Here is a 27,549-nt window from a genome sequence, read left to right as displayed (position 1 = left end):
TTAACAAAACCTAATAAGGATGTGACGGTAAAAATAATATACTATTAGTAAAGTATTTTTTTCAGACACTGAGTTAATTTCTGATCGTTGCACAAATAACTTATTTTTTCTGGTTCTATTAGAAGATCTATTTGATCAAACATGTCACATTTGAGTACTTATCATACTGGAATTGATTTGTTGGGGTCGAAAGAGGAGATGTGGACAGATTGCAACTTGTTCGTTATATTTATAAGCAATAAAGACAAGTTGCTAATAAAGTAGCTTCATAAGAATCATAACCCAAAAATTGGTTATAAAAAAACTATGACAAAAAAATTGATGCAAGAGAAAAATAGGAAAAAGTTTTTTGAGATTTGAAAAAATATATGTTGTTTGCCTGGTTTTACGTTGCCGTTTTGCCTTAAGATCAATGATGGCCTGCATTCATATGATAACATCTATTTCCAACGCAGCAAGCACAAATGGACTCGAATGTTTTGCAGGGATTTCAGGCTTTCCAGGAGAAAAAGAAAGAAAATATGATTTTCTGCACTATGCCGTCTTTTTCTACCCTTATTTCAAAGCAAAAGTAGAGTAAGACAAAACATATGCAATGAAAACCAAAAGAAGGGAATGTGAACAGTTTGATTGCTCAAGAGATTTATAGAGATTGTGCAAGTTATTATTATTATTATTATTATTATTTGTTATAATATTTAGGTAGAACTCATCTTTAAAAATTATATTGTAAGAACATAGTGTCTAAGTGGTTATAAACTCACATATTAAGTTTATACTTTAACAATCTAAGACTCAATCAGGATCCTAACATACCACTACACTTCCGACACTGACGTCCACAGCGGCCCACTTTGAATGGCTCACTCTGACCTTTTCTGGTCGCTCCTCCCCAGGTTGCGCCTTTTGCAACTTGGGCCTAAAGAGGAGGATGCTCTGATACCAATTGTTATAACCCTTGAGTAGAACTCATCCCCAAAAGTTAGTTTATAAAGAAAGGGTGTCCAAATAGTTGTAAACTCAAATGTTAAGTTCATACTTTAATAATGTAAGATTCAATTAGGATCCTAACATTATTATTATTATTATTTTGCTAATGGTAAATGTTCAATAGTTGAACTATTAATTGAGTGTCTCAATGTTTCGAATAATAAAGCAACAAATCGAAAATTACAATTCCTTAAATGTACAGGTGTGATTAATAAACAGCTAAGCAGACCTTAAAATGTGTTAGCATCCGACGACTCCAATATTTTAAGAGGTTTAAGAAATTAATATTTTTTGCCTCTTTTACAGTTTTGACAAACTTTATCCTCATGGCTCACGAGTTCGGCTTCATCTTGTTGAATAAAATGTCATTAAAAAAAAAAAAAAAAAAAAAAAAAAAAAAAAAAAAAGTTGCACGTTTCCTTGCATGAATTGCTTGTAAATTAGGGGAATATTAATCCTGAATTTTTTGTTTGGATATTAGCATCTACAATTATTCACATGTGGACAACCCAAATAATAAAATGACCATAATTTTTGATCAACATCCTATATTTATACTCAATTTTTATTACTTACTAGTTATAATTTCTTAAAAATTCAAGTCAATTTTTTTTCATTCTTACCGTATACGTCTAAATACTGTAGCATTCTGACAGCATTCTGTTACATTAATCATACCTAAAATACTGTAGTATTATGACAATATTCTCTTACATTAGTCATACCTTGTGACTAGAGGTTGCTATGCATAATCTTACCGTCTTGTAAGCTTATCTTTCATAACATAACTCATCTTTATCCTCATGGCTCACGAGTTCGGCTTCATCTTGTTGAATAAAATGTAATTAAAAAAAAAAAAAGTTGCACGTTTCCTTGCATGAATTGCTTGTGAATTAGGGGAATATTAATCCTGAATTATTTGTTTGGATATTAGCATCTACAATTCTTCACATGTGGACAACCCAAATAATGAACTGTTTGGTTATGGGGGACCACTGTAAATAAAACGCAATAAGGTTTCATATTGTAACTTGCAATTTTTGTACACAAGTCAGAATCACTAACCAGCTGTTTGTATTGTTCTAAATTAATTGTTTTGAAGATTTAGAAAAGGGGGTGAAAAAAAAAAAAAAAAGAGTATCTGGCAAATTGTGTATGGGAAGACAAGACTTTGGCAGCTTCATTTGTATATTACAATGTACTCATTTTTAAGTTTTCAATTTGACCAAGTTAAAATTGACAAGGTTAAATATTATGGCACCCTATCATAAGTCGTGATGGCATAATGGTAAGGGACGATCATTCCATTCCATGATTCTCTCTCATCCGTTAAAAGTTTGAGATTTTAACCGTGTTTAGAATTAATCTCATTTTTATTTTTCACATTTTTCAAGAAATAAAAAATAAAAACATTTTCAAAACAGCGTTTGACACAATAAAGACAAAAAACAAAAATGAAAATGATTATTTTGTTTAGTGTAAAATGAGAGAGAAATGAAAAACGACTTTTAATCATTTTTCATTTTTTATTTTCATTTTCTCCTCTCTCGAGCAAAAAGAAAGAAACAAAGACATTAATGAATTTTTTTTATACTGAAAATAATCTGTTAATAAAATTACTAAACACATTTTTAGAAATAATTTTTGTCTGAGATTGAAAACGTTTTCATTTTCATATAAAAAATAAAATTATTTTAAAACGAATTCTAAACACGTCCTTTGTATCGAATTGATCCCTTACATAATGAGGGTTGTGTATTTTACGAGCATGGACTTTTTTAATGAGGTCGTTTTCAGAGGGAGGAAAGCAAAAAAGGATTCAAATTTCTGACAGGTCAAAATGGATTTTGCCTATAACAAAAGGGTGAATTTTTCTGTACAGAACCCTTATCAGCAGCTACTATACAGGTTAGTTACAGTTACACCATCTCTCTGATATGCAGCAGTAATTTAACTGGAACGGAGACGAGAGTTGGCAGAGATCGGTTAGCGGATCGTGGCATAAATATGGAGATCATATTATCAAAATACAGTTTTCTACAAGTGAAAAAAAATACAATAACCTTTTCAACTGCTTCAGCATTAGTTTTCTCTTGTGTTACTGCGAGTCATCTGAACTTTGATTATCTTCGCTGCTGTCACCGGCACTTGTGGGATTCTCAACCGTCGAATTCGTCGAGCTTAACTGCTCTCCGCCTTTGCTCTCGGTTTCTTCATCTGTGGATCCTTCCATAAAAGAATTGATGGCAAGCTGACCAGCATAGAGGAACAAGCCGATAGAGTTGATGCCGAAAATAAATGTTGCAAGGTAGCACAAACCATTCACAATAGTCCTACAAATTCAAAGTGACAGGTAAATCAAGATTCTTTAGAAAGGGAAACAGCGATTCATGCTCGAAGAAAGCAGTCGTATACCTTACAGTTATTGTAATCTGACGAGCCTGAAATTTGAAAACGAGTACAGTGTTAGAATCATATGCACATTGCCAAGTAATATGAGCCATAGCTACGAAGTTTTTTTCTTTTTTTTCTTAATATTATTAATGAACATTGAAGCAAATGTCAAAACATATTGTTTCTTATATGGAAATATTGACAAGAAAATTCTTCTGTTACTGATTTATGTTAATGTTGTCAGAAGCGATTTTCCAGCTCTATGTCATATATTAAGAAAACAATAGAAACACATTGTGTTTTCTATACTGTGCATGCAAATTTTTAAATACACGTTGAATGACGGACTATGTAACAATTTTTGTACTTTTTCTGTGACCATAGTTATGGGACACCGAAGCATTCCTACTATCCGCGGTGATCGTTTAAGTGTGTAAAATCACAAGAAGAACAAGTTTGACACAAATTAACCTCATTTGAACTGTCCTTCCTATTTCAAGCTCAAAGATCAGAACCATCTGCTTAGAATAGAAAGTCGGTAACGGGCAAAACGGAGGTGTAGTTTCAACTAATTTTCAATGGGGGTTGCTATACAATTCTATAGTTGGTTTCATCCTAATATTGCCCTTATCCTCTTATTTATATTGTTGTTCTCATCTTGTTTTCTTCCCCATAGCCTTTTTCCTATAAAAGTTTCTCAAAATTCCCACTTAATTCGTGTCCATTGACAGCATGGGTTTATTCAACCATTATTTCCTCAGCATAGCAGCTCATTAGCCTATTTCTCCCTCTCTCCCTCATGTACTCTTGTACTTCACTCCCTATCCCAAGTAAACTAGCAAAATCATGTTTGAAAAAGGTCATAGTACTAAATTTTTTTTTATCATTTTTTATTTTCCGCTCCAAAGAGACCAAAATGCAAGCAGTCTACAACAGTAAAGTACGCACACAAGTGTTGAAAGTACTGAAAGGACTTCCTCAATCTTTAGCAAGCGTAATATGCAAGAAACAATTCGATCCAAGTCAAGAAAGACGCAGCCTAACAAAACGGTTGTTACGAATTTGCAAGCTTAGTAAGTAGTGGTGAATCTACATAGATAAAAAATTTCACTATGCAAGAAAAACATCAAACAGCAGAAAAGAAACACGTAATCACGGAAGTTTACCGAGTAACTATCCGAAATCGTTTGTTGATTGAGAGCAGCCTCGATAGTGGTGGTGAACTTGTAAAGAATGACAGCAATAACACCCGCAGATATGGCTCCCAACAATGCCTGAACAGGCGAAGGTGGACCTTTGGATTCAATTGAAGCTGACCCCATTGCTTTCAAGTTGTCCAGTGCCTCTTCCTTGAGTGACTTCTTCACTCCTGAGGACCTAAATTTCTAGACATAACACAATGACCCACTTCATCAACAACCAAATAATAAACTCCTACACTGACAAATAAATCACCTAAATCATACAAGTAAAAAATAATAAGTGCCATAACACAAACCCAGCTCCTCAAATTTCAAAGTCAATGACAATGAAAGTGAAATCAAAGTGAATCCCAACGTCATTCCCAACAAAATATGTCAAAATTTTCAATTCTTTTTTCATGAAAGAAATCGTCGAATCATTGTGGAGGTAAAACAGGGACGTTTGTTTCTTATATTCATCCATAATTCTGAATCATGATTCATGGTTCTTTACAGTGTTTTCTATCACAAAAAATACACGTAAAACGAGAATGATTCTGAATCATGATTCTGAATACATAAACCAGATCCGATAAAATGTAATTTCAAGAGTTTTCTATTCAGCCTATCAATGTAAGTTTCTGAACGATAAATAAATACAGATAATTAACAGAACTGAATGCAAATATGCCAATTTAAAACAAAACCCTATAGGGTATTTTCCCATAATTCCATATCCTCTGATAGATTTTTTTTTTTTTTTTTCTCTTTTGTTCGCTCGAGCCTTGGATTACATTCTGACATCCTAATGCCTCTAAACCACAGTAAAGAAATTAATTAAAAAAAAAAAAAAAACAGAATCACATTACATAATATCTAAAATCCTCGTCCTAATAAATTAAACTGAATAGCAAAGCACAGAAATCAGAATCAAAACAAAATCAATAAATATTACGAGCTCCTTAGCGCGGCGGGCGCGGCGGCGGAGAGCGCGGAAGAGGAAGACGGAGATGGCGCCGGTGAGGAGGACGCTGGTGGCGACTTGGATGGGAGAAGGGTCGTCGTCGGTGGCGAAGATTGGAGTAGAAGGCGTGAAGAACTCCACCGGACCACCCTCTTCTTCCTCTGGTTTTGCGGTGCTGGTGGTGGGTTCGGAGGTGGCTTGGGCGGCTAGCCATGGCTGCTTGGGTCGAGGGGAGTAGAGAGTACGGAGGCGAGGTCTGTGGGGGAAGTTAAGGGAAGGAGAGAGAAAGTGGTGATGAGAGAGAGAGAATGGGAAGTTGGAGGTGAGGATGTGCTGTTGTGACTGTATCAACATTTGTATTTTCTGGAGAGAGAGAGTGAGAGAGGGAGAGAGAGAGAGGTTTTGCTTTTGTCACTGCTCTCCGCAAGCTCTTCCTTAGTTTGGTTGTGTTTCTATCCACAGTGACGGTAATAGAAATATCTTCTTGTTTTTGCAATGTCATATGATAGATTTTGGTGGGAAACATTGATATTTTGTTGACATCCGTCGGCCAAAACAGATAAGAGGTTCAATTTATCTTATTTCTGACCACCGAGTTTGGTTCAAAGATTCGTGTTGGTTCGGATCATAATTTATAATTTATTATAATATTTTTTTTATAAAAAATACATGTAAATAAAAAAAATTATAAATCATAATTATAAATTTATGAACAAAACGTCATAGAGTTATGTTCAATTTTACTTGTGAACTTTTAGATACTCTCATTCTATTTCTTGAATTTTAAATTAATCTTACTTTCTTTTATAATTTCTCTTAACATGATAAAAGAGGAAGCAGTATCATTATCATTTAATTCCTCTTAAATTTTAAATTAATCTCACTTTCTTTTATAATTTTTGTCATAATTTCTGTTAAAATGATAAAAGAGGAATTACTATAATTTAATTCCTATTTGGATTAAGGAGTATTCTAGTGCAGTAGTATTGAACTTAATGGTATAATTTAAATTAGACAGTATTTGTAAAGCGAGTGATGTCTTACTGTAGTAATCATAAAGTTAGTTTAAAACTTTATTATAAGTATTTAGATCTTTCTGTTAAATGAGTTTTGAAAGTGTTAAAATACTATAAAAGTACCATTTTGACTCCAAGCTTTTCACTTTAATAGTCTTCTAATATTCAAAAAAAAAAAAAAGAACACACACATTATTAGAAAGTACGAGAACGTTTAATAAGCTATGAAACAATACTTATTGTTGAAGTAAAATTGACAACTCAAATTACTAATATTCTCAACGGATTTGAGTTTTTAATTCGAGTTGAGATATGACATTTTTTAAAAACTTTTTACTGTAACAGAAAAAGTTAGATGTGACATTTTTTGAGAATTTTTTACTGTAAAAACCTAGAACTGAAAACTTAAATCGGTGAAATGAACGAAATATAAATAAACAAGTTACAATGACTTCTTAACAGGTCGAATCAATTCATCAAAATACTGTTTTCATTGGTTGATTTCATGAATCGATATGCAACTTTATGCACTAAATCAACAAGAGAATATTCTCAATACATTCTTAACATAGGAAACGGCAATTTTATTCTCTACAAAGGGTATATTATCAACCGGTCAAGGTAGAGAGATACTAAAAAGAAAATGATCAAAAGTTGACCCAATCAGTAAAATCACACTATCATATGAAATCTTTAAATATTTGAACAAAAAAACTAGATCATGTATGGTTTATAATTTTAAATAGAAATTTAAATTTTATGAGAGAAAACACTGTAGTAAAAAATTTTAAACTGTAATTTAAATCTATAAAAGAGCCCGTTTAGTTCATGGATTAGAACCATTTTCGATTTACGTGTGTTTTTTGTGAGAGAAAATACTGTAGCGAACCATGAACCATTATTCGAATCAGAGAACGAATCCTCAAACCAAACGGGCTCTAAAACAAACGGGGCATAGTGAAAGCACGAAATTAACTCGCAAAGGACCATTAGCTGACCTTGATGAGTCAACAGGAAGACAAATTAGTAAGGTAAAGTCAACACTGCTTGAAAATGAAAGCCCACTAGAACTATAAGTTTGGGCCGAGCCAACCCAAGGCCCATCACTGTTGGCCCAGGCCGAACAGAGATTTCAAACTCAAAGTTTATTCGGCCCGGGCTGACCCAAACGCCATTTTTTAAAAGATTTTAAAATAGCTTATAAAATTCTGGGTCAGGCTGGATTGTCCCTCTTCCATTTAAGGTCGAGCCAGCCTGAAATTTTCATTCGGGTCGCCGGCCCGGGTTAAACTGGGCAGCCTGAACTTTCACATCTAATCACCAACAATTGGAGGACAGACCATGCAGATAATCAAGAAATAACTCGAGGCCATCACCAACTATAAATAGGCAAGACCCCATGGATATAAGGACACTTCCAAATTCTTTGTAGCAATTATTCCCTTTATTTTTCCTTCACTTTCTTCGTATTTTTTTGCATTCCTCCCCTCTCATCCCGATCTTCTCTCAGACAATTGTTGTACTCCTTTTAATCTGTTATACGAAAACCATTATAGACCAACAAAGAACGTAGTTCTCACTAATGAACTAACATCTATAAATTGCTATGTTATTACTTTTTTTTTTTTCTCTATATTAACATTCTCATTCTCACAATATTATAATCACTATTTATAACTTCTAACTCGGTCATTGATTATGAAACAAGTTAATTGTAAATTTCACCCTCTACGCTAACTGGTAGAACACTATTTAGAGTTATATCTTTGTCTGTTTTGCATGTATTTTTATTTTGATATAATTTTAATCAAATTTAACGTTAAAAACACAATATCTGCAGAAAGCTTATCATTAGGAGATAGTTGACATTCCTAGAGGTTTAGGTTCACTCAAGGGATAATCACATTTTATTTGTACGTAATTGCAATAAGTAACAATATAATCTGAAATCAACAAGTGTATCAATTAGTAGTAAGAAGATTTAGGGTACGTTTGGTTGGAGGATTCAAACTATGATTTAAATCATGGTTCATGATTCGCTACAGTATTTTCTTTTACAAAAAATACATGTAAATCAAAAATGGTTCTAATCACATGATTCTAATTTATAAACCAAACGTCTCCTTAGCCTCAATAAACTGCGTCATTTTTACAATATGAAAGTATAGCCAATGCTAACAACGCGCAGCCGCACCGTTATTATTAGGTCATCAACACATCTAATATCTAATTCAGTCAGAAAAAGGAAAAAGGGAAAACAAAATTCATGTCCTCCAAAGATTACATGGAGCTTCTTTTATTTTCTCAAAGATTTTTATTTTATTTGCTGAATCAAAATTTTATTTATATTGCTTCTTTTGCAATTCTTACAAATTTTTCTTTCATGGCTAGCACTTCCAAGGCCAACAAAAAAACAGAAAAAAACAGCCAGAATTGCAAAAGGTCCTAAAATATATATATATATATATATTTATATTATAGTTGATCTCACAAATGGTTCCTTAGATTTATCCCTAATTATGTTTTAGTCGTTGCCTTTAAAACGCCCCACAATTCATCTTTGAGGTTTTATTTTATTTTAATTTTAGTCATTCTGTCATCTAGGTGTTAACTTTTTTAGGGAATTTATGAAACTTGGGGACCAAAAGTGTGAATATTTAAAGTTTAAAGACTAAATCATACAAAAAATGAAAGTTAATTTCCATATGTCGTTAATTTTTAGATAATTTATACAGATTTTATTAAATATTTAAGACTTAGCAAATAGAAGGACTAAAATTGTAACAGAATGTAAAACTTCACCGATAATATATGAGACTTTTAAGTTAGAGTAAAATAAAATTAAGAGGAAACCTCAGGAACATCAGTGACATTAATCCTTCATATTATATTATGGAAGTCTTTTGATTGATCTTCTTCAGCACTCTTGACGCACATTAGATGCCACAGATCTGGCCCAAAACTTGATTTGGGCCTTCATTTCTTGAGAGGACCTGCTTGCAGCCCAATTTGGAGTAGGAGGAGCACTTTGGGCCATCCATGCCTCAGAAAGATAAGGCCTTCTGACCTTATTTTGTAGGCCCATATCCTCTTCCTTTCTCTCTTGCAAGCCAGGAAGAATGTTTACCACATTAGGACTTAACAAGTCTTTGTTGTCAAACTTGAATCCCAAGTCCTTAAATCCTTGAACTTCTTCAATTTCAAGCTCACTTAGGCTTCTTCCTAAATTCCTTCCTTTAAAATACCTGCGCCTCATTTCTTTGGACCCATCTGTGTTGATATCTTCAAGTAACCCTGCGGTCCTTGGTGACCTATACCTTGAACTGCCCTGCAAATTCAGATTTTATTTTAGTTTTAACTATGGCCTCGTTCATTTTACCGATTTAAATTTTCAGTTTTAAGTTTCTACAGTAAAAAACTCTCAGAAAATGTCACATTTAACTTTTTCTGCTACAGTGAAAAGCTCTCAGAAAATGTCACATCTCAACTCGAATTGAAAACTCGAATCTGCGAAGTGAACGAGGCCTATATATGTTAATGCTGATCAGCTAGAAAAAGAAAAAGTGAACAATTTTGACTTCGTTGATTTCACCGATTCGAGTTTTTAATTTTAGGTTTCTACGGTTAAAAGCACTCAGAAAATATCACATCTAATTTTTTCTGCTACAGTTAAAAATTCTTAGAAAATGTTACATTCCATGAAGTGAATGAGACCAAGTGTAGTTTATTTGTTTCCTAATTTTCTTTTTTTTTTTAAAAAAAATGAAGAGACCTCAATCAGGTTGGTGGGGACCCATCTGACTACTAAGCCCCGCACTAGTAGGTTGGCACTCACTAGTTTATTTGTTTACCATCATTGTTCATGTATACAAGGAAAAAAAAAACATACATAATAATTTGTCATTATTATTCATTTATGCTATACTTAAATCTATAAGAAACAAATTGTATTAATTGTTATTAGCTTGTACTTTGTGCTAGCTTCCAAAGTTGCAGATTAGTGCTTTATGTAGTTATGTGAATATGTATCTAATACGGAGCTCTGATGGTGGTTTTTTCTTTTTAATTTCTCGAGGAAAAAAAAATCATATATGAAGATTAATTTTCTCCATAGCTAACAAAATGAGATTATACTAGGAAATTGAATACAAATCCTTGTTTCTCATCATAATTTGGTGCCACTTTTATGTTATGATTCCTATACGTAGGACTTTAAATTAAAAGAGTTAATTTACTATGAAAAAATTAGGGGTGTTCATCTATTAAAAACTGACAATTTCGGTCAGTTTCAAAACCGAACTGATTAGAAGTTTGAATTTATGGATAATTATTATTTTTTAAATAGAGTAGAAGGTGGTTGGTCAGTTCGATTTAACTAATCACCTCGACTGGCAGAATTGAAACTAAACCGTCCATAAACCATGGGCGGTCGGTTAACCGACTGAAGTAATCGGTTTGTTGACGTGGAATTGAATTTTTAGTTTTTTTTTTTAAGTCGGTTTGACGGTTCGGTGGCGGTTTTTTTAACCCTCCTAGAAAAAAAACCCTTGAGCACTCAAAAAAGCTTACCTTGTTATGTCTCGGAGGCAAGATATCAGCAAGGTTAAGAGATGCCTGGAGGCTAGATTTGGTCATGATCTTCTCGTTAGTTGTTTCCTGATCATGATGATCTTGATTCATCTCCACCTTCCTAATAGATGTTAATGGTGGCAAAGTTTGTGCCCTTGTTAGCAAATTATTCCGAGGCGGCTGCTGCGAATTTGTGTTGCTCTTTGATCTGCTGCAGCTCCTAATTTCCCTTTCATGCACTTGTACTTTCTGCTTCATGGCTTTATAATCACTTTCTCTATGACGTCTTTCATGTCCTCCTCTTCCTTCTTCTCTTACTATATTAGGCTGCAACGACGGCGTCCTGACCAACTTATCGCGTCGAATACCGCCGCCTTCTACCGGAGTTTTACTCGAGCTTTCGGTCCCATTAACCACCGGAGCTTCTTGACAAGTGTTTGATGAAGGGCAAGGGTCTGAATACCACCTCACGAACATGTTATTCCTTGGCTTATTTGTGTTGATAAGCAAGTTGCCAAAAAACCAATAATCCTCCAAAAGCTCCACTGCTCGAATTTCAGGATCTTTGCTTGAAGAACAAGATGATGATGATGATGATGATGATAATTCAGAAGGGTAATATTGGTGGTGATCATCAATATTCGGCTCCATTGTTAATGCTTAATTTTCACACAGCTTTCTCAATCCTCAAAACACGGGTGTTTTGGAACTTTGTATTTTCTAGTTTCATATACCTATATATATATATATATGTATAAATCATACTGAATAAAAAAAAAAAAAAAAAAAAAAAAAAAAAATGAAAGCTGTACCAAACTGGCCTGACTATTAAGCTAGCTAGCTAATGAAGTTTTGAATTATGGAGAGAAAACCATGTGCGTTGAGGGCTATATTATTATATTTGACATGGAAATTGTGTTTTGATCATGAAGGTGGTTGATATGAGAGAGAGAGAGAGAGAGAGATAAGAATATTGGGCAAGTGGGGTGTGTAGGATACAAGTCTTAACACCAACGAATTAATATTATGATCTTAGCAAGCCAAGAAAAAAAAAAAGAGAAAAAGAAAAAAAAAAAACAACTGAGGAATATTATGAGAAAAGTTTAATTGATTATAATATGCGCATATTGACAGACAGGGTTATGCCAGCAAACACACCATGTGATGGACTTTTTGTTTTAAGCAGCTATTAGTGTGGAAAAGGGTCCTTGGATTTTAGTTAGGAGACTCTATCAAAATTAAATAAAATTAAAAAGTATAAGAACAGATAATTTTTGATACAGATCTGACGATAAAAAACGGTTAAAAAAAATAGATAATTTTGGGTGTATTTAAAATTCGTTTTAAAATAATTTTATTTTTTGTATAAAAATGAAAATAAAAACGTTTTCAATCTCAGATAGAAATTATTTTTGAAAATGCTTTTGATGGTTTTATCAGGAGATTATTTTCAGTGTAAAAAAACTTATTAATGTCTCTCTTTCTTTCTCTCTGCTTGAGAGAGGAGAAAACGAAAATAAAAAATAAAAAACGACTAAAAGTCATTTTTTATTTCTTTCTAATTTTATACTAAACTAAAAAATTATTTTTATTTTTATTTTTTTGTCTTTATTACACCAAACGCCGTTTTAAAAACGTTTTTAATTTAAAAAAAAAACGTGAAAAATAAAAAAATATCAACTCCATTTTATTTTTTAATTATACAGTAGAAACTCCCCTTTATTTATTTATTTTTGTTTTAAGCATCATATTACAGCTGTTGAGGTGATAGGGTGTTAAGCTAATTATAAAGGAAAAAAAGACAAAAAATTTACTTTTCTTCTTACCTCTTTGTTTTGTTAAGTAGTGAGGAGGCCTAATTTGGAATGTATTGCCAGAGAGATCAATCCCAATCTAAGAGTCGCCGACTGTGTGGATCTTGGCGTTTTCTGTCAAACTTGATCCCATCCAACAAGAGAAAAAAACAAAAACATGAAAAAAAGAGAGAAGAAAAATAATTCTACAATAAGATAGGAAGAAAATTATCGATTCAAATTGTAGATTTGTTTTAGTTTTGTAATTTTCCTTTTTATTAATTTACGTGGTATATAATTTGTTATTTTTTATTAATAGTTATTTAAAAGATTATCATGTTAATTAATAATAAATGACTACATTTATAAATAAAAATATGACTAATTTTATGCCACGTAAATTCATATAAAATAATAGATTCTTTTGTTGAAGAACTACAACCCTGAATAGCTAGTCTGGCTGTTGCCAACGCTAGGTACTTTTGTTAATAAAACACATATTAATTTCGACATATATTTCTGATTATCTTATTATCAATACTGCTCCATAACCAATACAAAGTAGTTAAGTAAATTTGTCATAATATGATATTATATATAATCCCAAAATTTAAGATTTCATGGGATTAGATCCCACCATGTTAGTACTACTTGGTCTAAATGGCAGCCATATACTGCTATGAATTTTATTATTATTTATTATTTATTATTTTTATTTTTGTAGAAGCAATGTAGTGCTATGATAGTTGATAAGGCATGTTGCCCCCCTGAGTCCTAACAACAAGATTGTTTTATTTTATTTTATTTCAACCAGATTGGGATAATTTATGCATACAATATATATTATACATTTTTTTAGTAGCAATATATTATGCATTAATGTCTTAAAAGTATGCTTTTGGTTGATGAATGGGAAGCACGTGCATAGAGAGAGTCCCATACGTAGAATAAATGTAACAATATATTATATAAGAGGGAATTACGTTGGCGTGTATATAATTAAGGGCCGTTTAGTTCGTTGATTTAGTTTTTAATTTGAGTTGAGATGTGACATCATGTGAGAGCTTTTTACTGTAGTAAAAAAGTTAGATGTGACTGTTTCTGAGAGCTTTTTACTGTAACAAAACTCGAATCGGTAAAATGAAAACGTAATGCAAAACTTAGACATGCCATTTGGATTCACGTGTATGGTCTCCACAACTGAAATCATCACAGCTGTTTTACATGATTTATACGTAACATACATAATATATGTATATATATATATATTTATATATATAAGCTTATCTTTTTCCCTATATCTGGCTTATTCGTTTATGTTGATCGTATTTTTTCGACTCATTTATTAATCAGTTGGAAGATACCAACTCAAACTCTCTTACTAGATTGACAAGGACACATTAATATATGAGGTGTCAAACCAATGTTGAGTTTATTAATATCTAAATAATTTGTAAACTAACACGTTAGCTCGTAGGGATGATTTTTTTTAAGCATTATTTTTATAATTGCCTCCTAAATTATATACCATATTTCAAAATAATCTTTAATTTTTTAAAACAGTTCAAAATACCTCTTATATATAGAAAACATATCAAATAACTCCTTTTCACTTCCATCTATAATATAATCTATAATACTAACAGATTACTGACATAGCATGCAATTAAAGATTTAAAAATATATTTTAAGATATAAGTTCTTATTGTAAAAACTATTAATAATAAATAATACCCTATAAAGACTAGCCAAATGCTCCATTAGCGGCGCCACCGTCGAGCACCGTTGCGCTCAAGGAGGAGAGGCGGCTTGCGGCCTGACAATCGCACAGGCAGAGGGAATCTTCTTCTTCTTAGCTTATCAATATATGAATATATATCAAATCCTAATGAATAATTACTTCTTCTTCTTCTTAGCTTATCAATATGAATATATATCAAATCCTAATGAATAATTACTTCTTCTTCTTCTTAGCTTATCAATATGAATATATATCAAATCCTAATGAATAATTAGTTACCGATTACGTTTGCAACTTTTCTTCATCTGTCTGCATGATTCTCTGCACTTATACATGAATGACTTGTTGTTCGAATGACTCTTGTCATTGACAAGAAAATATCTGAATTTTTACTAATTATTATTAATTAATACTCTTTTACTTAAAATAATTATTTAATTAAAAAATATATATATTAATTAAGCATAAAGAGTAAAAATTTAGACTCATACATTTTAAGAGATATTTGTTTCATTTTTCTATATTTTTATCATTCAGTCACAAGAATCTTTATGATCATTTGTTGCTTCAATCAATATGTCTCTATGAAATTCTTGTTTAGGTGTTATTTAGGATTTAAGATTTAAGATGCATGTGTCCTCCAAGTATATTTACATCTGAAACGCCGGTCCCGTTCTTTTCACTGATTCGAGTTTAGAATTTGAGTTTTATTACAGTAAAAAGCTCTCAGAAACAATCACATCTAACTTTTTTGCTACAGTAAAAAGCTCTCACACAATATTACATCTCAACTCGAATTAATAACTCGAATTAGCAAACTGAACGACCCTAGTGAACATACCAAACGACACGAAACTCACATAAAACACAACAAATTTGGCACAACTGACGTTAAATTTCCCGTCGATTCTAAAGAGCCTCTTGCAATACTTTTTCACAATATAATCTCCACATCATTCCACATGCCGTTCTTTCACTTGGCCACATTAGGGTTTTGACCATTTGCTTTAACCAAATCCCTGGCCACGTAGGCTTTTACCAATCACAATGACCAAATAGTCTATTATTTTCATTAGCGGGAAAAAAAAGTCTTTATCAAATCCTTGGATATCAATACCACAACTTTTATTTTGATCAATAATCATCATGTAATTACCTCATAATCTCTAGTCCCTACTTATTGTGTGTTATGTTCAGAGTGACAATTCGTGTTGTTGTGTCGTGTTGACTTGACACTATAAGATTTAACACGAACACAACTCATTTATTATTCATGTCGAAATATAAAATTCAAACACGACTTATATATTGACGGGTTAACATGACACGACATGACTAACTCATTTATTAAACATGTTATAATAGTGTTGTGTCAACATGTTTCTAATAACTCATTTATAAAATGAGTGATAATAAGGTCGTGTCAATCTATTTCTCAACTTGTTTTTCTTTAATATATATATATATATATATATACATTTGTAAACATAGGTAACAAACGGATTGTAATTGTGTTGTGTATTCATGTTATTAAATGTAACACGTTTAATAAACAGGTTACGGCGGGTCAATTACGTGTTGGCGAGTCAACCTAAAAATAACACGTCATTTATTGTGTTTCACAAGTTTAACCTGATTTTGACTCAAATATATTTATAATAAACTTAAATCCGTTAATTTCGTACGAGTTTTGAGTCACGTTGTTGTGCCCAAATCATGTTGGTACCTCTGCTGCATTTGTACACCTTTTGTAAGCTTTAGGGCACGTGGCCCCGCGTACATGAATATCTCTCTGCGGCTGCAAGCCCCCGCTCAAAAATTTTTTTTTTTTAAATGCTATATATTTAAATACATTTACATGATATTAATATGCACATAATTTCCACTGAAAATAAAAAGTTAATCTTATAGTCATCAAAATTTTGTTTTAATTATTAGTCTCTATTGACTTAAATTTATCACTATATGTACACACGTTCCTCGCTAAACCTGGAAACAAATTCAAAGTGCATTTGGACCTAACTACTTTTTTTTTTCTTTTTAAGAACTCTTTATTCTTCTTTGGTTAATGCATTCAAAATATCATCTTTATTAGTTCATTTTAAAATGACAATCGCCTCATCGCTTGCAATGTACTAGTCGGTTAATGACCACCAATTGTTGTCCGTGACAAATTAGAGATGCAACAATGGGCCGGGACCCGTGAGCCGACCTAGGCCCATCTTGACGCAGTGACGGACCGGGCCGACACGGCCGGTCACTGTTCAAGGCATGGCCCAGCCCATAAATATTAGTGGGCTGGGCTGGGCCAACATATATTAGCACATGGGCTGGCCCGACACGGCCCATGAAAAATTATGGGCTAGGCCGGGCTAGGCTGGCCCGTCTAGGCCCATAATGGCCCGGCCCAGTCCATCTAGGCCCATAATATTTTTGTTTTTTTTTTCTTTTTTTTAGTAATTTTGTAAACATCTTATGTATAATTATCCTTATTGTACTCTTTTTTCCTTATCAAGGTTTTGTCCCACTAGGTTTTCTTTAGAAAGATTTTTATTTAATGAGATAATCGTAAATAAAATATTCTTTTTTCATATTTCCATTGACTATTCAAACTTATATATTTGTTAACTTGTTTAAAAATGCAAAAATAAAAAATAAAAAACAAAAAAAAATTAAAAATTGCATGTTTAGATGGACTGACCCATCTAAACCCATGACGGGCCAAGATGAGCCTTGAGTGGGCCGGTCCATTCAAGACCCATGACACTGCCCCATCCAGGCCCGCGACATGGCCCAGCTTGGCCCGCGGCACAGCCCATACTGACCCACGTAAAATTGGCCCGTAGTGTGAGCTGGGCCGATGTCATTCTTATACGGGCCGGCTCGGCCCGCGGCCCGTGTGGGCCTAAGAAGAACGTGCTGGGCCGGGCCGGCCCGTTCTTGCATCTCTATGACCAATCACCGGAGTACTGCACTATATTACTACCGGTTTATATCACACGTTCGATCATCTTTTTGATAGGATATTTTGTGTTTTGAATTTATTTAAAAACTGTAATTTCAGTTTTTGATCTTATTAAATGTATATTTTTAAATTAGATTTAATATAGGAATTTATACCTTTTCATAGTATTTTAACATTAAAAATACCTAAAATACTCTTGAATAAAAAATGGATAAAGAAAAAAACTAAAATAAACTTTTAAAGTTAAGGTTTTGACCTAAAAAATATGCAAAATACTGTAGAAATGAGTTTTTTTGTGTTTTTAATTTTTAATCTTTTTAATATTGTAAAATTTAGTTTTTTTTTCCTCTCTTTTTTTAATAATAGTTTTATTTTAATGGTCAAAATCAATTGTTGACCGAAATAAGGTATAAATTTGTATATTAAATATAATTTGAAGATATACATTTAATGAGATTAAAAATGGATGGTGTAGAGCTTTTTTTTTAAGGGAAAATATTTTATTTAACAAGAAATGACTTACATAAGAAACAATTGGTCTCAAATGCAATGGAGATTCACCTCGACCTTTTGATTGGATCCACTAGTAAAAACACCATAGCACATGGGTAAAAATAGGTACTGAAACTCAATGGGAAAGGGCCCGTTTGGCACAGACGTGAGCATGACCAAAGCTCGTTTGAAACCACAAACAGTCGATAGAATAACCTAATTGATGGAAGGTGTAGAGTTTGAATAAATCTATAACAAAAGGTATAAAAAGGTAAATATATTCCTTTTTTGACACCAGTTTCTGGAGTAATCTAGTGGATTACCACAATTAATCTATTAGATTAGTTCATCTATATCATTGGGCATATCCACTATTGGTCACCATGGTGATCTAGTAGATTACTACGCACAATCTATTTAAGAACTCTTTGTAATAACGAAATATCAAATTACCAAATTAAATTTTTTATTATCAAACTGATTAAAAATAACCAAAAAACACTGTTCAACTTATTTTACTTGTTATTTTTCTAGCGGAAAAACTACTTTTACTTGTTATTTAGCTCTTGTAGGGTGTGTGGTTATGGGACTCAGATGGTAATTTGGCTGATCTGGTCTGTGGTTTAGAACCAAAATAATTGTTTTTTTTTTTATTTGTTTTGAATATTGAGGTGGGTACATTTAATTCTAAGATCTTATGTGGAACTAGATGTAAAATTACCATTAGTTTATGTTTATTTGTCAGCTATTAAATTTTAAAGTTCATGATATAAGTTATCAAAACTAAAAATCTACAATGTATTATGATAAAAAATAATCTTTCAAAAAAATGTCAAAAATAAAAAATTTATAATGCAACGGTGTAATTTACTCAAATAAATAAAGAATTTTTTTCAGTGCATTAATATATTGATAAATTAAATTTTTTATCCGTTAAATAGACAAGGTAAAAATTAAAAAATACATAACTAAGCTCTTAAATAAGTAATTGTTTCTTCTCTTTCTCTCTCTCCGTACGTGGCTTAAAACAAGTGGATCTTCCTGTGTGTCCTGATTCACTTTATCAATCACACACACAACGCAAAGCAGCAGAGAATTTGAAACTCCGAGTCTTGACGCTGAAGAAGATATCATACGAAATTGCCCACAACACGACAAAACGACTGAATTTCCTCCTTCACTTCTGCTTTCAAATCAACCAGTAAGAATAACCCTCCAATCTTTTTGCTGTATCCGATTTAAGTTTATCGTTAAACGTTGTGTATTTTGAGCAAATGGGTTTTAAGTTTAGTGGGTTTTGTATATGTTTTCATCTGTATTATGTAGTCTTAGTTTGGACTTTTGTTCTGGTTGGCCACTGGTTTTTTCAATGTCGAATATGTCAAAGTTGGTGTTTCTTTCTGTTATTTTAACCTATAATTTGCTGTATTTTGCTTTGCTTAGCTGAGAAATGGGTGTTTTTGCTAGTGGAAATTTGGGTGGTTATCACTTATTCCCGTCCACCAGGTGTTTGATAATTTAACTAAGTGACAAATGTTAGTTTGTGGATTAATGAGGATTCATAATCTCAGATATGACCCAGCTGTAGGAAGAGAAAGAATTATAATCATTTAAAGCTTGTTTGGTAGGAGGAAAAAGTGTAAGGTGAGAAAAGGGTGAGTGAATTAGTGGAAGGATTCTGGATCCATTAAATGAATCTTAATTTTAATTTCTCCCGATATGGAGGGTTTAGAAGAGGGAATTTATGCCAAACACAATAAGAGAAAGGTCGTTCCCTTCCTCACCTAGGTTACATACCTTTCTTTTCTGCCTTTTTTCTTTCCCTCTTACATAGCCTTATATGATAGAATGCATCCGAACAATAATATATTTGTGATATGAAGCATGTAAAGTAGTAGTAGGTTCATGGGTTAGGTGCCATGCCAGAAGTGATGGTGCCGCCATCGGGGCTGCCAAAGTTCGCTACAAAATGGGAGCAAGAGGGTATGCTTTAGTTAACAACATAAAAGTAGATTATCAAATAATTAGTCCACGATTACGCCAGTCCATGCATAATATTCTAGCATTTTCATTTTAATTGGCAAAAAAAAAAACAACTTAGGAATGCAGTTTTTATTTTTCTTTGTTTTTCCATCTCAATTTCATGGTGGAAAAGGATCATCGCTATCCTTTTGTTTGTTTCTTCTAAAAGGTAAGTAACAACCAATGTATTGCGCAGTGGATTCGGACGAGGGAGCTGGGGCAGTGGAGAGTTCTGCTGTACATCCATTGGTCCCGTATGAAGGGGATACGATTTTAGAACCATGTGAAGGTATGGAATTTGATTCTGAAGATGCTGCTAAGATATTCTATGATGAGTATGCAAGGCGGTTGGGATTTGTCATGCGTGTTATGTCTTGTCGCCGTTCTGAAAGAGACGGAAGGATTCTTGCCCGTCGACTTGGGTGTAATAAGGAAGGATACTGTGTTAGTATTCGGGGGAAATTCGGGCCAGTTCGAAAACCACGGCCAAGCACAAGGGAAGGCTGTAAGGCAATGATTCATGTTAAGTACGACAAGTCTGGAAAATGGGTGATAACAAAATTTGTAAAGGACCACAATCATCCACTTGTAGTCTCCACGCGAGAAGCTCGTCAAACAATGGTGAGTTTTTCCGATCTTTAAATGCCGCTCTGTACCTCTATCAAAACAATCCTACTTTGATTTCCTGCAAAATCTTTAACACTTTTACCTTCTGTAAATTTCATCTTCTAATTTGTAGCTTTTTATACATATTCTCTTACAGAAGATACACGTACAAATATATTCAGACAACACGTTTTACCATTTGTATTGTTCAAGAAATTCAATCAAAATGAAAAATCTTCACACGCTCCGTATTTTCCTTTGTGTTATCTTTTCTTTGTCATTTATATCTTAGGTTTTTATCTATTTATGGACTAACTTTATCTGCTTTTGTAAATTTCTTTATGTAGGATGAAAAGGATAAGAAGATTCAGGAATTGACTGTAGAGCTGCGGAACAAGAAACGGCTATGCTCAACATATCAAGAACAGCTTACTGCATTTATAAAAATTGTTGAGGAACACAGCGACCAGCTATCCAAGAAAGTACAAAATGTAGTTAGCAATCTTAAAGAAATTGAACCGATAGATCAAGATCTTTCACAACGTAGATGACCTCAAATCTTTCAGAGTGAGTGATTACTATACGACCCTTCTTACAAGTAGATTTAATTGTGTATATTATGTATCTCAATGCTTTGTTTTTTCTTAACTACTTAGGACTTTTGATATTAGGTCTTTTGTTTTTGTCCCCAATCTATAGCAAAGTCATGGTTTCAACTCGACAATTACGTATTATTATTTGATTGAATATATCAGATGGTTTTTGTGACCTCTTCTCTTCCTTGTTTTGGTTAATGTTGCACTATAGAACTCCAATGGTCAATTATGCACTTCAGGACTAATCCATTGGGTGTTGGTTGGAATGGTTGGGCCTTTGGTTTGCTCCCACAATGTTAGGAACCAGAAATCTTAACTGCATTAACGAGATTGAAAATGGAAAATACAAAGATAGAATGGGTGGTTTCGAGGACCCCCGACCTCCAAGACAGTGTACAACACTAGACACTTCTCACAAATCTGATCATCTGCCTCATCTGCCACTTAACCCCCTGCTTATACTACTAAAAGACTACTAACCACTAACTAGCTATCAGGTCCCTAACATACAAGGTCTAACCTACATGACAAAAGTCATAGTTTCCTATCTTCTAAAGATGGCGGAAGGCTTCTGCTTCTGACTCGGGCTCGCAATATGAGTTTGGGGGACTTTTGGATATCAAAAAAATATATATATACACACTTCAGGACTTTAGTAAACTTTGTGTTAAGATTTGCAATCTAATATCAGTAGGTGCAATTTAGTTCTCTCAGTTTTCTTTCGTTGAAGTTTCGTTGGTTGATCCATGCATGCTATTAATGAGAGATGAGTCATGAATTGGTTTTTTTATTTTATTTTTTATATCATTGAATTTCTTTTGTTATGGGTTTTGATTTCAGCACGCTATGTTGTCCTTGAAACTCTTTGATGAGAAGAGAAGTTTAACTAGCTGCAGGACCACTCTAATTTATGTAGCCATGCTCAGAAGATAATTTAAGTTCTAGTTAAAAGAAAAAACCCTAACTAATCATGTTGTACTGTGATCCCCACCCAAATATATTGTATTCCAAGATTGTTATAGCTGCTATTGGAGGTAAGTAACTCCTCATGGTAGAATCACAAACTGTTTAGTTGTGGAGCCTAATATGCCTTGACGATTTATTGCCGTACTAAAATTTCATTAACGGTAGTTTGGAGATTTCACACTTGTAAAAGTTGGTTTCTCTAGTTTTCGTAATAAAAAGGGGGCGCCGATCTTGGGGTTAATACAGAGGTCAGAGAAAACACAGAGAGTTGAGAGGTTTGCAATTTCTCGTGTAAACTTCCTTGTCATAGTGAAAAGCTGAAAGAGTACCTAGTCTCATATTAGGTAAACCTCTATAAATTTTTGTGTGTTTGATTTTGATTAATTTACTTCTCGTGGTTTTGTTGCTCTCGGTGATTTGGAATTAGGGTTTCTAATTTTTAACACAAACTATATTGCAAACCAAGGAAAGTATCTTTTAAGAAAAGCGAAAGCTAAGACTTCTTTTTAGAATCTTTTTTCCGTGATTTGAGAGTCGTACATTCTTGTTGATATTTGCTATTACCTGTTCGTAAATTAGATTCTCATTCTTTTGTATTAAAATATTGCAGCTTAGAGTAATACATTTTTGTTAAAAAAAATGCTCTTTTGGTTATATTAGAATACTCCATGTCTTGCTGCTTTTCAATTGTTCCAAGTCTTTAGACTCGAGTCCTTGACTAGAAGCACGCATTATTCATAGCGATATGCTAAAAGATTCTACTGGAATAACGCGTTGTGTACTAAAAAGTCCTATATTGAAATAATAATAAGATAATTAATTAGTTTATATAAGCTCTTGGCTCTCCCGTCTGCATTTGGTATTAGAGCCGGTTCACCGCGTCATGGGTTTGAGTCGAAGTAGGTCATCTAGGTCCTGTTTATTTCACCGATTCGAGTTTAAAATTCGAGTTTTGCTACAGTAAAAAACTCTCACATGAAATCACATCTAACTCGAATCAGCGAACTAAATAGGCACCTAACTAGTAAAAGATGGGTTGCCGCGGCTCGCTGTTGCAGAGCATGGTGAATGTTATGTGTCAAAAACTTCCTTAAATAATGTTAGACCTTTGACATAAGGTTTTTAGTTTTCATATGTGTTATTTGTACGAACCTCGTACATTTTCAAATATGCATACACCCATATTGTATAATCTCCGTTTGGTGTCTTTTATCTTCTAATCAGGGCTGCCTTATAAAATATAATGTTAGATTTCTGATTTGTTGAACAGGGTTTTACAGTTGAGCTGTGACTAAATTTAATTAATGCCGGTGGAAACGAACAGAATTTTTGAACAAAAGTCCTTATTTCGTGCACTCTTGTATAGAAATTTAGGGTGCGTTTTGTTAATCCTTATAATGGGGAAAAAGGAAAATGTTGTGGAAAAGAAGAAGACATGAAGAAAGAGAACGATCGACTCCCTTTTTAGTGTCACTTGAGTATTTTCGTTTGGAGAAAGTAACGTATACTACGATCTATTTTTGTTAACTTTACATTTAGGCCACTTAAATTATAAGTTTGTGCTACTTTAGTTTTTTTTTTTTTTTTTTTTTTTTTTTTTTTTTTTGGAATGTGTAAAAATGCCATAAAAATAACACTTTTATTCTACCATCAATTTAAAATTTTTATGTATGCCACTAAAGAAATATTCTGTTAGGTTATGTAATCTGTAGTTCATTTTTCATATTGTAAAGTTCATCTTTCATATTCTATAAGTTATTTTTCATATTCTAGTAGGTTGTTTTTCATATCCTATCAGAATATTTTTTTCTCAGCAAAATAACAATTTTTGTTTTGGGATTTTTTATGGTGGAACCTCAATAAGTGTTTCACCAGTGGAGCTCTGTTTTTTTTATTGTTGGATTATTTTTTTAACAGTGAGCTTTGCAGTAAGAGTAATTTTGTGCGGTGCGCTGTAAATTTTTAATATGGACCTATACAAATTTAACCGTTAAAAACTAATCCAACGATTAAAAAAAGCAGCCCTCTACTTATTCGGATTCCACCATATATATATATATATATATATATATTCTCTCTCCTTTCCTTCTCTCACTCGCTCTCTCTATCGCTCAAAATCTCTCTTCCTCTCCCCCTCTCCCCTCTCTTATTCTCCCTCTCTCTCTCTCTCCATCACAGTCATATTAGCCAACTCTAGGGATCATCCCACCCTACAGATCGGAGATCGCCATCATTAATGGAGTCTAGAGGTCGCTTAAAGTTCGCAAAGATGTCACGACGATTGTTGGAGATCTGGCCGTCGCCAGAGAAGACAAGTTGCAGCGATGAGGAAGATGATGAAGCCTCGCGCTGATCTGCTCGACATATGGCCGGTCTGCGCTTCGCCGGAGCAGCAATGTCTCTTCGACGAACTAGTTGCCGGCGCGATTGATGAGGGAGAGAAGAGGGAGACATTCTCAAAAGACAGATGAGAGAGAGAGAGAGAGAGAGAGAGAGCGAGAGTGAAGGAGATGAAGAAACAGAGAAACAAAGATGATTAAAAAAAAAATCCAGTGGTATCAATATTATTTTATTGACATTAATAATAGAATTGTTTAAAACAGTGGCAAATTATGTATTTTGTCTTTAATAAAAGGCATATTTTTACTGCTCGATAGCATAAATATTAATTAGTACTATTTTGAATAGTATTTTTGGTTTTCTCCGTGTGTTTGCTCACATATTTGAAGCAAATTGAACAAAAGAAAAAAAAAAATCCCTTTCTGTTTGTTTACTATTATTAGGAAGAAGAATCATAGGTAAAGTAAAATGTGCTCGAACGTATGTTTGCTAGAATTTATTAACGTTACATGAGCACTTTTGTGATTTATTCCCAATACAATACAAAGTTGGATAAGTTGGATTTAGGCTTCTCTCTCATTTCTCCCATCACATGAATTTGGATGGAAAGGTTTTAATTACCGGTGATTAAGAAGTTTGGTATTTGTTCTGTCAAGATTAAAAAAATAAGGGGGTGTTTGGTATGTAGTAATCTTAAAGATGAGAATGAGAATTTGCAATATTACTATGTTTGGTACAAGAATTATAATTTTTAGATTCTCAGGAAAGTGATTACCATGGGATTCACTTTCTCTCATTTTAAGGTAATTTGAATACCACCCAACATAGTGTTATTCAAATTCGCAGGAATCTCAAAATCACGAGAATATTATTATTTTTTCTCATTTTAAGGTAATTTGAATACCACCTAACGGTGTTATTCAAATTTTCAGGAATCTCAAAATCATGGGATTAATAATAATAATAATAATAATAATAATAATATTTATATTTATAATAATAATAATATTATTATTATTATTATTATTATTATTATTATTATAGATCTTCTTCCATGCGAACAACCAAACACAGTAATATAATATTCCTGGAAATTTCAAAAAGATTCATGTATGGAACCAAACACAGTAATGAATTATTCTTAGGAATCATATTACCCTCCATCACTTTTCTGAGAATATGATTCCTACTGATTCCTGCAGACCAAATGCCCCTTAAGAATCAAACTGTTATCTGCTAAATAATTAGAGACTACTAATGACAAACATTTTTTAATCTCAATTTCGTTTATCATTGGAGAGTGTGGTGCACTAGCAGTAAGTATTACCACAGTTTGGGTCTGTGATCAAAAGTTTGAGTTTTCAGTGAATTTCTTTGACGATCTTAATTGTGAAGGCTTGTTCTTACTAGTCAGTACTCGATTTGATATGTCTAGGATCACTCTCATATAATTTGAACCATATGCACATTCGGTGAGATTGAGGTGATGTACTCCTCACCGAGTGATACAACCCGTTGTTATAACCTTCAATGAATATTTTTGTTAGTGCATGGGACAACCCTTTTAATACAGCTTAGGGTGTATGTAAAAAAAAAAAAAAAAAAAAAAAAACTCAATTTCGTTTGGTTTGAGTTGTTTTGACTTGATTCAGTTTTTGTTAGTGCACGGGACAACCCTTTTAATGTCTTATTAGTTTGATAAACACCCATCCATGTATTTTAGATAATGTAGCTAATTTGAAGTAAGGCATGCTTATAATTTCTTATGAAAACACAACTATTATTCCATGCCTGGGAAGGCCATCTAAAAAAAAGCTATTATAATATTGATGTCTAAAAAGTTTGTGCTTCGTGATGATTAATTTACTTAAAATGAAATTTTGTGAATTTATACTTATAATGTCCTTTAGAAATTAATTAGTTACACTATGCCTCTAGTAGTGTAAAATAGTGGGTCAAATTTATCTACAGTTGTCTAACACTTATAACATGTTAATGTACGTAAGCCTTCTATATTTAACATTACTTTTTATGCAAAAGTTAATATGGTGGTTTACGAATTATAAAAGACAACTTATGGTTCAGTGTTTCTTTTTTATTTTTTATTTTTAGAAAATAACTTGTTTATAACTTTATATCAAGGAATAGTTTTAGGATAAAAATAGTCTTACATTAGAAACTAAGACAGAGGTCCAAAAGGTTGTTTACTTGTTTTAAAAAATGCGTCTTTTCCAAATATACAAATCATCATTAATTTACTTTATATGTAAATTGGTATGAGTTTTCATCAACTAAACTTTGGGCATCATCAATGTGCCAAAATGAATATAAATAAATAATTCAGGAGAAGCATTAAATTACATGAATTCAATAATGAATACTAGAGAATTTTTCTTTTAAGATTCAAATCTCAAAAATAAATTAACAGCCACAATTATTGTTCTTCTTTACTAATTAGAACTCGTGTTGAGAATGATTATGGGAATGAAATTAATCTAAAAAACAGCCTTAATACAAAACCACAAAACCTTAGAAGGTTGATATCATTAACAGAGGAATTCTCTGTCTGGGATATATATAAAAGTATCTAACAATTTATAAAGATGACTTGTTTGTCATGTATATATTTATTTATTTATGTTGTGTAATTCTCACTTGAGAGTTTTTTTATAGACTAGTTCTACTCGTAATGTTAATTTTTGACTGTTGAATCATGTTAAAATCACATCAGAGTGAAAAAGTATACAGAAAATACAATTTATGATACAGATCTAACGGCTGAAAATAAATAACCACCGGTAGTTCATTTTTTGTGGTACTACCAAAAAGCTCCCCTCTTATTTTACTACTTTTTTTTCCCTTAGATTTCAAGAAACCGCAATTCCGTTGTTACACTAAATTATGAGTGGTAATT

At 32.7% G+C, this 27,549-nt stretch overlaps 3 protein-coding genes across 6 annotated transcripts; 1 reads left to right on the top strand and 2 right to left on the bottom strand.

The window, feature by feature from the left end:
- Positions 1-2,808: 2,808 nt before the first annotated feature.
- LOC21395395 lies at positions 2,809-6,103 on the bottom strand. Its single transcript, XM_010100149.2, has 4 exons — positions 5,521-6,103; positions 4,551-4,769; positions 3,406-3,431; positions 2,809-3,323 (listed from the first exon to the last, which is right to left on the bottom strand). Exons 1-4 carry the CDS (start codon positions 5,881-5,883, stop codon positions 3,089-3,091), a joined length of 843 nt encoding a protein of 280 aa, XP_010098451.1. The 5' UTR covers positions 5,884-6,103; the 3' UTR covers positions 2,809-3,088.
- A 3,359-nt stretch (positions 6,104-9,462) lies between these two features.
- On the bottom strand, positions 9,463-11,765 carry LOC21395394. Its single transcript, XM_010100148.1, has 2 exons — positions 11,115-11,765; positions 9,463-9,873 (listed from the first exon to the last, which is right to left on the bottom strand). Exons 1-2 carry the CDS (start codon positions 11,763-11,765, stop codon positions 9,463-9,465), a joined length of 1,062 nt encoding a protein of 353 aa, XP_010098450.1.
- A 7,390-nt stretch (positions 11,766-19,155) lies between these two features.
- LOC21395393 (protein FAR1-RELATED SEQUENCE 5) lies at positions 19,156-23,831 on the top strand. Of its 4 annotated transcripts, none has more exons than XM_010100147.2 (4): positions 19,156-19,306; positions 19,989-20,088; positions 20,324-20,748; positions 21,081-21,449. In XM_010100147.2, the coding sequence occupies exons 2-4, from the start codon at positions 20,025-20,027 to the stop codon at positions 21,282-21,284; spliced, it is 693 nt and encodes a 230-aa protein (XP_010098449.1). In that variant the 5' UTR covers positions 19,156-19,306; positions 19,989-20,024; the 3' UTR covers positions 21,285-21,449. The 4 variants fall into 4 exon arrangements, with proteins under 4 accessions (XP_010098449.1, XP_024022743.1, XP_024022742.1 ...); XM_024166974.1 differs by lacking the exon at positions 19,156-19,306 and adding an exon at positions 22,170-22,540 and having other exon boundaries at positions 19,729-20,088; positions 21,081-21,300; XM_024166972.1 differs by lacking the exon at positions 19,156-19,306 and adding an exon at positions 23,566-23,831 and having other exon boundaries at positions 19,730-20,088; positions 21,081-21,300.
- Positions 23,832-27,549: the final 3,718 nt, after the last annotated feature.

The sequence above is a fragment of the Morus notabilis genome, unplaced genomic scaffold (genome assembly GCF_000414095.1).
Source record: "Morus notabilis unplaced genomic scaffold, ASM41409v2 Scaffold692, whole genome shotgun sequence".
Taxonomy (NCBI): domain Eukaryota; kingdom Viridiplantae; phylum Streptophyta; class Magnoliopsida; order Rosales; family Moraceae; genus Morus; species Morus notabilis.
Note: the sequence above shows the minus strand (reverse complement) of the source record. Positions and strands in the feature narration are given on the sequence as shown.